We start from the raw sequence: 13,190 nt of genomic DNA, 5'->3' as shown, positions 1-13,190 counted from the left end.
TTAGATATACCATCTACCTAAAAACATTATTGCAGGCAAAGTGCACCCCTTCATGGCAGCATTATTCCCTAATGGCATGTCTTCTGGACTCCATGCCTTTACAAATCAAAGTTGTTTTGACTGCAGAAGAGGGTCCTACACAATTTAGGCAGGTGGTTTAAGGCCACTAACAAATGATACATGTATATTGTATGTCATTTCAGGATTGTCATGGTGATGTGGAAGTCCAGAGCTCTGTGAGCCAATCGCAAAGGTTTGTTATCTGGTAGAACCTATTTATAAAACTGGGCAATGTTTGAGTCTGTTGACCCTCCTGACTAAAAAGAAAGAAACAGTCTATACTACTCAATGAACAATAAAGCTCAATAAGAAGCTCTGTCCAGGTCATGTAACGTACCCACAGACAGTGTACAGTTAGGCCCATTTCACACAGGCGAGTATTCCGCACGGATGCGATGCGTGAGTTGAACGCATTGCACCCGCACTGAATACCGACCCATTCATTTCTATGGGGCTGTGCACATGAGCGGTGATTTTCACGCATCACTTGTGCGTTGCGTGAAAATCGCAGCATGCTCTATTTTGTGCATTTTTAACGTAAACCAGGACCCATAGAAATGAATAGGGTTGCGTGAAAATCGCAAGCATCCGCATTTTCACGCACGGTTGCTAGGAGATGATCAGGATGGAGACCCGATCATTATTATTTTCCCTTATAACATGGTTATAAGGGAAAATAATAGCATTCTGAATATAGAATGCATAGTAAAATAGCGCTGGAGGGGTTAAAAAAATAATAATAATAATAATAATTTAACTCACCTTAATCCACTTGATCGCATAGCCGGCATCTCTTCTGTCTTCTGTGCTGTGTGCAGCAACAGGACCTGTGGTGACGTCACTCCGGTCATCACATGATCCATCACATGATGACCGGAGTGACGTCACCACAGGTCCTGTTCCTCCACACAGCACAGAAGACAGAAGAGATGCCGGCTACGCGATCAAGTGGATTAAGGTGAGTTAAATTATTATTATTATTTTTTTAACCCCTCCAGCGCTATTGTACTATGCATTCTATATTCAGAATGCTATTATTTTCCCTTATAACCATGTTATAAGGGAAAATAATACAATCTACAGAACATAGATCCCAAGCCCGAACTTCTGCGAAGAAGTTCGGGTTTGGGTACCAAACATGCGCGATTTTTCTCTCGCGAATGCAAAACGCATTACAATGTAACGCACCCGCACATTTTCCCGCAACACCCGTGTGAAAGAAGCCTTATAGTATGTATATCAGAGCTGTATCTTTTAATGAGCCGTACTCTTCTGTGTCAATCAAAACTGATCAGCTCTTAATGTCAGTGTATGTTCTTTATTATTGTCACAAACAACTCAATAAAAAGAGATTTGTTAAAAAAAAAAAAACTGATCAGCCCTAGGAGTAGTTCCTGCTGAATAAGGCCTCATGCACACGTCCAAATTTTGGTTTGCATTTGATCCGCATTGTTTGTGGTTCACATGCGGACCCATGAATTTCTATGGGACTGAAAAAATGCAGACAGCATACATATGTCATTTTAATGCTGTCTGCATCCATCTGTCCATCCTTCACATTGTTAAACCTGTCCTTTTCTTGTCTATTTTGCGGAAAAGAATAAGCATTTCTACTATTGGTTTTGCGAAAAATGCAGCATGCACACAGCCTGTATCCATATTTTGCAGATCTGAAGTTTCTGGACCTCACAATACATACATCATGCTAGCTAACAGAGTATTTTACACCAGAGAAACTATACATTTTGATTGCATAACAATGAATTTCCATAGTATAGTAAGTTGATTTCTTATTTCTGCATTTGCACTGTTTTTCAATATGATTCTGTTTGATTTCAGGTCTGAAATTTACAGTTTAGAGCAGCAGCTGGAAAAAGAAAGAGAAGCAAAGAAGCAGAAGGATGAACTTATATTTACTTTAAAGGAGGTGAGAAACTTTAAAGCGGGCAACAGACATGAGATTTTTATCAGCCAACCCTGCCAGTATCTTCAGGATTTCCTCTTTAGGCTTCATTCAGTCTGCAGTGGTTCTTATGTCTGTGTAGGACATTGTCCTGGCAGCTGCCAATGACAGATGTCTCCAGTGGTGTCCAGATCCTTGTTCTTTGAGATACGGAGAAAAGTAGTGCACACCCTGAGTTCTGTGTAGAACAGTGAGGTGTGAATTGTACCATTGACTTTTAGCTTGTTTTTACACAGACTGCCTACTGTTTGTGTGCAGTGTGTTGAACATACAGAAAGCACATGGATGAAAAATACTTCAGTCTGACTCAAGCCTAAATTAGAGGTAGCTTGATTGTGGTTAAAGTTTAACAAGTCAGATCCTATGGTTTTCCCTTTAGACAAGCAGTGCTTCAAAAAAGCTCCACAGTTGAGATTAAATGTTGCAAAGATGAATGAAGGGATCTCCTTTTTGTTATGTAACACTCTGTTATCATATATTACTAGTATTAATTATAGTTTGCCTAAACATTTGTTCTGCCTGTAAAACAGGAACTGGAAGAGTTAAAACGTAAGAAATCTGGATATATAAAGGTGAGCATAAAATAAAATATTTATGTTGTGTCCTGTTGTTAATATGGATTATGAAACTTTGAAAGTGTGCCCGTTTTTTTTCTTTTTAAACGTTTTCATATGGCATGGGGACATATCAAAGATTTTGATCGGTGGGGGTCTGCTGAGATTCCTGCTGATCGCCAAAATGAGTTAGAAGCGCTCACAAAGAGCTAAAAACACGCTCGGTAGAAAGTCACTGAGCCCGTCACCAGCAGTGAGGAGAAACGCTACTCTGTGTGAGCTCTTCTAACTTATCATTTTAGTGATGGGCAGGAATCTCAGCACTCAGACCCCCGTCAATCAAACCCTTTGAAATGCCACTATGACATATCAAAACTTTTCTGAAAGTACAAGTATTCTTTAAATGTTTTTAATAAGTTGATAAAGTTCTGTTATTATTACATTCAAATACTTGCAGCCTCAGTGGTCTCTAATCTGGATATTTTAATCAGGCCTCCTTGGAGGAAGTGGACTCTGAATTAATGCTAGTTCGGGAGGAACTACAAAAGGTCTGGGACATGTTGAAGACAAAAGACACAGAACTAGAAGAACAATATCATGAACTGGAGTCTGCTCGGGACCAGGTTTGTAATTATATATTTCTGCAACTGAGAATCAGTTCTATGTATCTGAATGGCATTGTTTCTGCAGCAGGTGCATGGATTTTTCCAAACTCTATTCAGAGGTTTTTGACGGTTGCATAAATATCTGCAGCAAATCTGCCTTGTGTTATAGATAAATTCCTGCAGGGAGACAAAAAGTACCCAGTGCCCCTACCCCTGTGCTATTCTACAACCAAGTAAAAAAAAACATACATCATGCTAGCATCAACTTTCTTCCATGGCAGCCATGCATATAAGTATTGTGATAATGATTATGAATATAAACAACCAGTCATCACCAGACATTTAATATTTAATAAGGTAAAACACATGTCTGGTCCTTTCATGTGTTTAGAAATGAGATTCAGTACATACAAGTAGTCTTAATACACACTTTATTTTCTATGTATGTACACATAATTTGTTATACTCTCCATAGTACACAGAATGCAGTACAGAGAATGTGCGACTGGAGAAACTGGTCATGTCTCTACAGAAACAGATGGAAGACAAGTAAGTTATTAATCACTTTTCCAGCCAATAAAATTTTACTGGAGTCTTCCGGCAGTTTTGACCATGCCATACTGTTGACAGCACTAGGTAGGTGCTGGGGACAGCAGTAGAAACATACCAATTGTGGATATTTATTAGGAATATCGAGAATATGAAGTTTTATTTTGCCAAATTTAGTTTTCTCAAGTTCCTAGGGTGGGATTTCACTGTGAAATGCTGGGCATTGAGTTGCTTCACAGCCCCACTACTCTGCTCTAAAAAGTGACCGTAGTAGTCTTTTGGTTGGGTGCTGCATACATAACAGCAAATAGGAGGGGCTGTGAAGCAGCTCAATGCAGAGAGCACTTCACAGTGAAGTCCCTCACTGCAGCTCACTCCTCTCCTTCCCCCTCTCCATAGATTTTTTTTCTGGAGCTTGTAATCTGATCTTTAAGTTAGCTGACAGCCTGTCTTGGTCTCATAAAATGGAATAAGCGGAAATTTCAGCGAGAATTTTAGTTTAGGAACTGATGTTTTGGGAAGCAGGAAAAGAGCTAATTGGTGGAGAAAGAGATATTTTTTCTGATAATATATATTACAAAGGTTCTTATATTCACCTGTAATATTTTAATGTAAAGTTGTGTGAAAAGTTACTGACCATTTAAACTTACAATGGCCGCATGACACTAACAGGCAAATATAATTTGTTTTTCGCAACTTACATAGGGACCATGCAATGAAGCATCTCCAGCAGATTAGGGAGATGGAGAAGACCGAGATGAACATTGAAACGTCCTCCCTGCAGTTAAAGGTACAAAGTAGAGTTGATGAACTTCTTAAAATTAGTTTTGTGTCCAATTTGTTGGATTATTATTTTTTTTTATTCTACGCAAATCAAATGTGCTCTACTTGGCCTGAAAAAATTGATGACACTCTGAAATCTCCTAAAACTTTTTAATATTTTCATTATCTTTTTATAAATTTGTGCACTTTCTCTTCCCCTCTCCCCTCTTTAAGCTCTTTAATACAATGGCAGAGTGACCCTGACATATAGGTATGGGTGAATGAATGGTTGATGGTGTGAAAAAACAGTGTGCTTATAAACACAATGCGCTGTTGCATGTGTTGTGTATTTTCACATTAGGAGCCTTCTAAAAATTGTCTTTTATTGTGGGCAGGTGGTGTTTATACACACTGTGTTTTGGATCCAAGTGTCCAAAAATTATGCCTTAACAGGGGCAGATCCCTACCCCTGTTTATACACACATACATTAAAGGCTATGTACACCTTAGGGGCAATTTGATTTATTATTGCATTGTACTCATTTTGAGCTACAAATAATTTTTGAATTGGTCTTTATTTAAAAATATGGCATCATTTTTTCTGTACATGCTCTAGTACCACCCTTGAGATTTTAGTCTTTTAGGTCAGACCAGGAGCAGACATACTCCTTATCTCTGCTCTCTGACATTATGAACACTCATAAGAATGTGGCTTAAATAAGTGTGTATAACCTCTTAGAAGTTTAGCGATAAGGTTTATTGGATGACCACAAAGTGAAATTGAAAGTACCGCACAGCTAGAAAAACTGTTAACCCTTTGTGACAGAACAGTTCAATATTTTTAATAAAGGCCAATGGAAAAATAAAATTGCCTCTAAAGGCGTACATAGCCTTTTAGGTCAAAAGAAACAGTGGCTTGTTCTGCACAAGCGTCCAGAGTAGTGGCAGATGTAGCAGCACAGCATGGAACAGACAAGGCAGTAAGTATATCTATGCGGCTGCATTGGTTAGTAGTAGTCGTAGTAGTAGTAGTGGAGACTGTGTAGTGGCAGTAGGGGTAATAGGAGGGGCAGTAGGTGTTTAACAGCAGGGTGTAACAGCTGCAGTGATTGCTCAGCAGCAGCCATACAGTACAGAACTTGATGATAGGTAGGCAGACAGCATTAGTGACATTTTGGGACACCGTCAGCAGTTGCAGATCTATTTTTTATCCTGAGCCAGGTTTGTGAAAATTCTCAAAAATCCATGCCTGATTCATTTTCACAAAAATTATGTTTTGTACACTGGCGGACAACTTTCTCAGCTTGGCTGTGACAATGCCACCTGCCATGCTGAAAACCCTCTCTGAGGTAACACTGGAGGCTGATAAGGAGAGGTTGAGAGGGGATTTATGGCCAGACATGCAAGCAGCAGGCATCTTCTTGCCATAAGCCGCAGCAAGCTTCATACACAGTGTATCCTGGTAATAAAGTAATTTGGTCTTCTTCCAGAATGCCCCATTTTGCATTGATAGTAAGGGTCTAAAAGCATGGCTATCCAGTAATCATCAGATTGCTTCATGCAAACCATATGCCTATCAGTGTGTAAGCAAGTATGCAGCTTGACATGTTCGCCAGTGTGAAAGGACTCAGTCCTTTCCGACTCTGCCCCCCACCTGGCCCCCCACCTGAGATGATTGCTCATCATGACCAGTGTCGTCATCATCATCAGCCTCATCCTTCTGCTCAAGCGACTCCTCCTTCTCCTAGTCCTCTAGTGGTAGCTCCTCATGCTCGCTCATTATCCACTTCCTCCTTCATTGGGACTTTCTCCATATGGGTCCCTAACAGCCACAGGGTGGCCAGCATGATGCATAAGCTTCTGCCATCCCTTGCTTCACTGTAGGATAAATATCATGGGGATGACATTATTGATGCCACAGTTGTCCCCACTGACAAATCTGGTGGCCTCTTCGAAGGGCCTGAGTATGCGACATGCATCTCTGATGAGCTGCCACTACCTGAACTCAAAACAACACATGCTACTTGCTGGGGTGGTCTGGTGCATGCAATCATTCAGTGCTTTATGCTACTCATACAGATGCTCAAGCATATGCAAGGTAGAATTCGAGCAAGTTCGAATGCCGCAATTCAGGCAGTGCAACGGCAGATTGTTCTGTTACTGCAAGTCCAGGAGAAGATTCCTTGCCACATAAGAAAGGCTTAAACAAAAAGACAGTCTCCTGGACATGGACAGCACCCTCTGCGAGTCACTATACTTTTTCAAAAAGCATTGCTTGACTTTATCTCGTACGCCATGCAGATAGCAGTAAAATGTGTTTTCTGTAACTGAACGGTATCTTGCAGTAATATACAATGCGTTCACTTCAGTAATATGGCCACATTGTCATTGATGAGCAGCTAGGCATTAATCAGTATTCAGTTTTTTGGTCTGTTTGTTAGCAATGAGCAAGAACCTTAAATCTGCCATGTTACTTTCTTATGCTGGTATGTTGTAACTTTGTCCTCCTGGATTTTATAGCTCGCAGAAATGCAAGAGCAAAATGGAAAAGTCTCTTCATTTAATACTGGTAAGGATTCCCACACTGAACTGAAGAGTTGGAGTCCAGCAGGATCCCAAAATGAAGCAAGTACACATAATTGTCCTCGCTGTGAAGTCTTCCTGCAGCAACTAGACAATGCAATTAAAGGTGGGACATGTGTAATTCACATTTTTTTTGGAGTGATTTTCTCAGGCCAGAATAATATCTGTTGCAGCTATGTGACCTAAGTGTATTGCAGCTATGTCTGCAGATCATAGCTCAAGGATCGCAGTGGTATTGCGGTTTAGTGGTTCTAACATAGAAATTAATGGGGTCACAGTGTGACCCATACGTTGGCACAGACCCCATAATCACAAAAAAATGCAGCAGTGTTTTTTTTATTTTATTTTTTGCGATTCTGGGTTCGTGGTGGCAGCACATGTGCAAGTCATGCTGCAACCCCATTCATTCCTATGCTACGGCCGCTACACTGTGATCTCACTATGATCCTTGGGCCAATAGCGCCATGCAGCCGAACCCTGACTGTGACTGGTGCATTATTTATGTCTCCATTGTGATTACAGTTGGTTGGTTCCTCAAATCCTACTATTATTATTATTAGTGTAACCCAATACTGTATTGTATTGCCCACTAAATAATAAGTATTTTGTTGTAAATCTGTAGGTGGTGGAAAAAATGTGATCAGTATGAGACAGGGCTTGTCTTTACTGCAGCCAAGCTGTTTTTTACCTTTCTCCATACAGTGCAGATCCAGCCTGGAGCTGATTAGCTGAGCTACGTCTGGCAGTCTGCCTAAAGCCGCATTTAGGCCTCATGCACACGACAGTATTTTTTCACGGTCCGCAAAAACGGGGTCCGTAGGTCCGTGATCCGTGACCGTTTTTTCGTCCGTGGGTCTTCCTTGATTTTTGGAGGATCCACGGACATGAAAAAAAAGTCGTTTTGGTGTCCGCCTGGCCGTGCGGAGCCAAACGGATCCGTCCTGAATTACAATGCAAGTCAATGGGGACGGATCCGTTTGACGTTGACACAATATGGTGCCATTTCAAACTGATCCGTCCCCATTGACTTTCAATGTAAAGTCTGGAGTTCTTTAATACCATCGGATTGGAGTTTTCTCCAATCCGATGGTATATTTTAACTTGAAGCGTCCCCATCACCATGGGAACGCCTCTATGTTAGAATATACTGTCGGATATGAGCTACATCGTGAAACTCAGATCAGACAGTATATTCTAACACAGAGGCGTTCCCATGGTGATGGGAACGCTTCAGGTTAGAATATACAAAAAAACTGTGTACATGACTGCCCCCTGCTGCCTGGCAGGTGCTGCCAGGCAGCAGGGGGCAGACCCCCCCGTTTTTAACTCATTGGTGGCCAGTGGGCCCCCCCTCCCTCCCCTGTAGTTAACTCGTTGGTGGCCAGTGTGCGCCCCCCCCCCCCCCCCCCCTCCCTCTATTGTAATAGCATTGGTGGCAGTGTGCGCCCCCCCCTCCCCTCCCTCCCTCTATTGTAATAGCATTGGTTGCAGTGTGCATAGATCACCCGATGAATAAGCAAAATGCTCATTAAGGATACTTTCACATCTGCGTTTATCTTTTCTGGTATTGAGATCCGGCATTCTGTCAATGGAGACAAAACTGAACTGAACAGAACGGAGTGCACCAGAATGCATTCCATCCCGTTTGGTTTGCGTTCCCATGCTGGACAGTAAACCACTGCAAGTCAATGGTGCCGAATCCGTTTTATCAGATCTTTCCTTGCTATTTTAAAGATAATACAACCGGATCTGTTTATGACGGATGCAGCCCGTTCCTTGCCGGATCAGGCAAAAATGCAAGTGTGAAGGTAGCCTAATCTGGTAAAATCATCATTTATGCAGCACATTGATCTGCTGTTGCAATAAACCATGGCTTGTCCACATGCAGTAGAGGTAATTGCTGCCTGCTCAGCCTATCCGTTTGAATGCACTGGGTGTGGGTTTCAAAAGAGAAATTTCGCATCAAAAATCCACATGTGTTAAATCTTATTCCCTTTGCTGGTACTGTATTTCTGGTACTGTATTACATTGCCTTTTTCCATGCATAAAAACCACATATAATCTGCAAAGTGTGCAGGTAGCCTTACAGCGCTAACATTTCAGCATGTCCCCAGTATCCAGCTAGCCTCAGATTATTCATGTTTCTGTGCACAAACCACAAGTTGCTATGGAACTGTGGTCATAAAAGGGGAAAAGAGGCCTGACAGTCCTCAAACCACTTATTGCCATATTTACCTTAATTTTTAATCTATTTAAATGAGACCTCTGCTAGGAGAGGATCGGGATGGAGACCCGATCATTATTATTTTCCCTTAGAACATGGTTATAAGGGGAAATAATAGCATTCTGAATACAGAATGCATAGTAAAATAGCGCTGGGGGAGTAAAAAAATTAATAAATAATAGTTTAACTCACCTTAGTCCACTTGCTCGCGTAGCCCGGCATCTCCTTCTGTCTTCATCTTAGCTTTGTGTAGAAACAAGGACCTTTGGTGACATCACAGTCATCACATGATCCATCACATGATCTTTTACCATGGTGATGGATCATGTGATGACTGTGACGTCACCAAAGGTCCTTGTTGCTACACAACGCACCCGCACATTTTCCCGCAACGCCCGTGTGAAAGGGGCCTTAGAATAAGGCCAGACCCATTCTAATGAATGGGCTGCACTGCAGTTCCCTGCAAAACAGAAAGTGAAAAATGCTAAACCAGGGAAGACTGGTGGGGGTCTCAGAGGTTAGACTCTTTCCCCCATTTTACAGTTATGGCATATCCCAGTGATATGCCACCACTTTCTAAAAAACCATTACAATAACAATATACAACAAAAACTTCTGTAAATTTTTCGCTACAGACCCTCAACTGATTTTTCTGGGGAAAGCCAGGGCCAGCGCAACATGTAGTATGGTCCTAATAGAGTACATGGACAAGGGTTTTCCTGATGGGAAATAATTTATTATCCTAAATTGTATTTATTTACATATTATATAATATATTTATATAAAATTAACCACATGGTCTGTACTTTAACCAGGATGCCAATCACGTGATGTGGAATTACAGGAGCAAAAGAACCAAACTTTGGCTTCTCTTTACCAGCTGAAAGATATTCTAAAGGTAACTATTTCTAGATACTGCATCAGGAAGCACAAGAGTATTCCTGTTATGTGCCTAAGGCTACATGCACACGAACGTTGTTTGTTTCCATGTCCATTCATTTTTTTTTGCGGATAGGATGCGGACCCATTCCTTTCACACATGTGCTGTCCGCATCCGTATGTCCGTTCTGTAGCCCCGCAAAAAAAATAGAACATGTCCTATTGTTGTCCGTTTTAGGCATGGTTATAATGGATCCACAAAAAAAACGGATGGCATACAGATTTCATCCGTTTTTTTTTTTTGTAGACCACAAAACACATACGGTCGTGTGCATGTAGCCTAATGCCTCATTCACACGTCAGTGTTTTGGTCAGTGATTTAGAGCCAAAATCAGGTGTGGCTCTAAACACAGAACAGGTGCAGAGCTTTCCACTATACCTGATCTCTGTGAAGCCTACACTCCTGGTTTTAGCTCACAATCACTGATGGAAAGCACTGACCAAAGCACTGCCGTGTGACTGAGGCCTAAGTGAGGTAAATGTCACTGACAGAAACTATTAGGGTATGGCCACTCTTGGAGTCGAAAATCCACCACCACAAAAAATTCCCGAAATGGTCTGTTTTTTTGCAGTGGCATTGCAGCCAGGATATTTCTTCTTTCATTGCAAAGGTTGAAAGCCACCAGTAATACCTGCTGCCAGAGGTTTTAATAACACAGCGGCATCTAGGCAGTTAGAGAGGACTCACTATGTCACCATCAACGATCAGAATGGCAGCCGGGGGCCTAACATGACTGTATGTCTATTAGGCCTCCTGCATCAGAACGTGCGTGCCCCGTGGCATGAACACCAACCGCGGGGAAGCCGCAGCGGATCGCGGACCCATTTACTTTAATGGGTCCGCGATTCAGCCGTTCCGCAAAAATATAGGACATGGTCTATCTTTTTGCGGAACAGAGGTACGGGACGAAACCCCACGGAAGCACTCCGTAGTGCTTCCGTAGGGTTCCGTTCCGTGCTTCCATTCCGCACCATTCTGCATCACTGGATTTGCGGACCCATTTAAGTGAATGGGTCTGCATCCGTGATGCGGAATACACATGGAACGGTGCCCATGTATTGCGGATCCGCAAGTGCGGTCCGCAATACTGCAATGTGACACCTATGGTCATGTGCAGGAGGCCTTAGACTGGACCACAGACACAGCCTAATGGACAGACTGTCCACTGGTACAGTTATAGGCTATAATGCATAAGAATACAAGATATACCAGTGCATTATAAAAGTAATGTCTCCTAGTGTTACAAAAAAAAAAAAGAAAAAGAATAACGTTAGTAAGTAGTTAAAGTTAATAAAATTTATATATAAAAAACATTTTTTTTCCATAAAAAGTGGCTTTATTTTGTAAAAAAAAAAACATGCCCACATATATATATGATATCGACACCATGTTTGCCACAACCCGTATAATAAAGGTAACATGTTATTTAAACAACCCTGTGAACAACTTAATAAAAAATATACTGACTTGTTTTTGCACCCATTCACCATCACCCCCCAAAATAATAAATACTAATCAATAAATCCCATATACGTCAAAAATTGCTACAAATGAAAAACCACATCTTACCCCACAGACAAGCACTCATATGGCTACAACAGTGCAAAAATGAATGAGTTCTGCCTCTTGAAATGCAGCAACATAACAAGGCATGCAATCGTTGTGTAAAAGTAGTAAAAACACATAAAACTATAAATATTTGGTATCGCATTAGGCTACTTTCACACTAGCGCTTGATCGGATCCGTTCTGAACGGATCCGATCATATTAATGCAGACGGAGGCTCCGTTCAGTACGGATCCGTCTGCATTAATAACTTAGAAAATTTTCTAAGTGCGCAAGATGCCTGAGCGGATCCGTTCAGACCTTCAATGTAAAGTCAATGGGGGACGGATCCGCTTGAAGATTGAGCCATATGGTGTCATCTTCAAGCGGATCCGTTCCCATTGACTTACATTGTAAGTCTGAACGGATCCGCTCGCCTCCGCACGGCCAGGCGGACAGCTGAACGCTGCAAGCAGCGTTCAGCTGTCCGTCTGGCCGTGCGGAGGCGAGCGGAGCAGAGGCTGAACGCCGCCAGACTGATGCAGTCTGAGCGGATCCGCTCCATTCAGACTGCATCAGGGCTGGACGGAGGCGTTCGGGTCCGCTCGTGAGCTCCTTCAAACGGAGCTCACGAGCGGACCGACGAACGCTAGTGTGAAAGTAGCCTTAATTGAGTTGGCCTGTAATTATTATTGGTCCGTAATTACTATTATTATTATTTATTATAGTGCCATTCATTCCATGGTGCTGTACATATGAAAACAGATGGGCTTACATAAAGCAAAATAAATTCAATAGGGAAAAAAACAAGTTAGAAACTGGTACAGGAGGAGAGAGGACCCTGCCTGTAAGGGCTTACAATCTGCTAGGGATGGGGAAGGATACAGTAGATGAGAGTAGAAAGCTACTGATATGGCTTTTCAGTCTCTTTTGAAGCTTTCGATGGTAGGTGATAATCCTATATGTTGGGGTAGAGAGCTCTAGAATACAGGAGCGGTATGGGAGAACTCATGGAGGCGATTGTGGGAGGAGCAGATAAGAGGAGAGAAGAGAAGGAGGTATTTTGAATACCGAAGATAACATTTGGGAAGGTACGGGGAGATCACAGATGTATGGAGGGGACAGGTTATGAATGGCCTTGTATGTCATTGTTTTGTACTGGATTCTCTGGGCAACAGGGAGCCAGTGAAGAGAGTGGCAGAGAGAATAGACAGAGGAGTAATGGAGGGAGAGGTGGATTAGTCAGGCAGTGGAGTTGAGAATAGATTAAAGGGGTGTGATAGAGCTAGATGGGAGGCCACAGAGGAGGATGTTGCAGTAGGCTAGGCAGGAGATGATGAGGGCATGTACAGACAATGTGGTCAAGGAATGTGCGTATCCAAAAGATGTTTTTGAGTTGGGGTTT

At 42.0% G+C, this 13,190-nt stretch overlaps 1 protein-coding gene across 2 annotated transcripts in view; it reads left to right on the top strand.

Annotated features, from left to right (window-relative positions):
- Window positions 1–13,190, top strand: part of LOC122929605 (girdin-like) — a 91,747-nt gene that overhangs the window by 54,402 nt on the left and 24,155 nt on the right. For both annotated transcript variants that reach the window (XM_044283237.1, XM_044283236.1), the window contains exons 18-25: window positions 204–253; window positions 1,900–1,987; window positions 2,554–2,595; window positions 3,069–3,200; window positions 3,658–3,731; window positions 4,437–4,521; window positions 7,014–7,182; window positions 10,116–10,198. In XM_044283237.1, the coding sequence (XP_044139172.1) occupies window positions 204–253; window positions 1,900–1,987; window positions 2,554–2,595; window positions 3,069–3,200; window positions 3,658–3,731; window positions 4,437–4,521; window positions 7,014–7,182; window positions 10,116–10,198 (723 nt within the window). The remainder of the gene's footprint in view (window positions 1–203; window positions 254–1,899; window positions 1,988–2,553; window positions 2,596–3,068; window positions 3,201–3,657; window positions 3,732–4,436; window positions 4,522–7,013; window positions 7,183–10,115; window positions 10,199–13,190) is intronic.

Source organism: Bufo gargarizans, chromosome 2 (assembly GCF_014858855.1).
Source record: "Bufo gargarizans isolate SCDJY-AF-19 chromosome 2, ASM1485885v1, whole genome shotgun sequence".
Taxonomy (NCBI): domain Eukaryota; kingdom Metazoa; phylum Chordata; class Amphibia; order Anura; family Bufonidae; genus Bufo; species Bufo gargarizans.
This window is presented reverse-complemented; position numbering and strand designations above follow the sequence as displayed.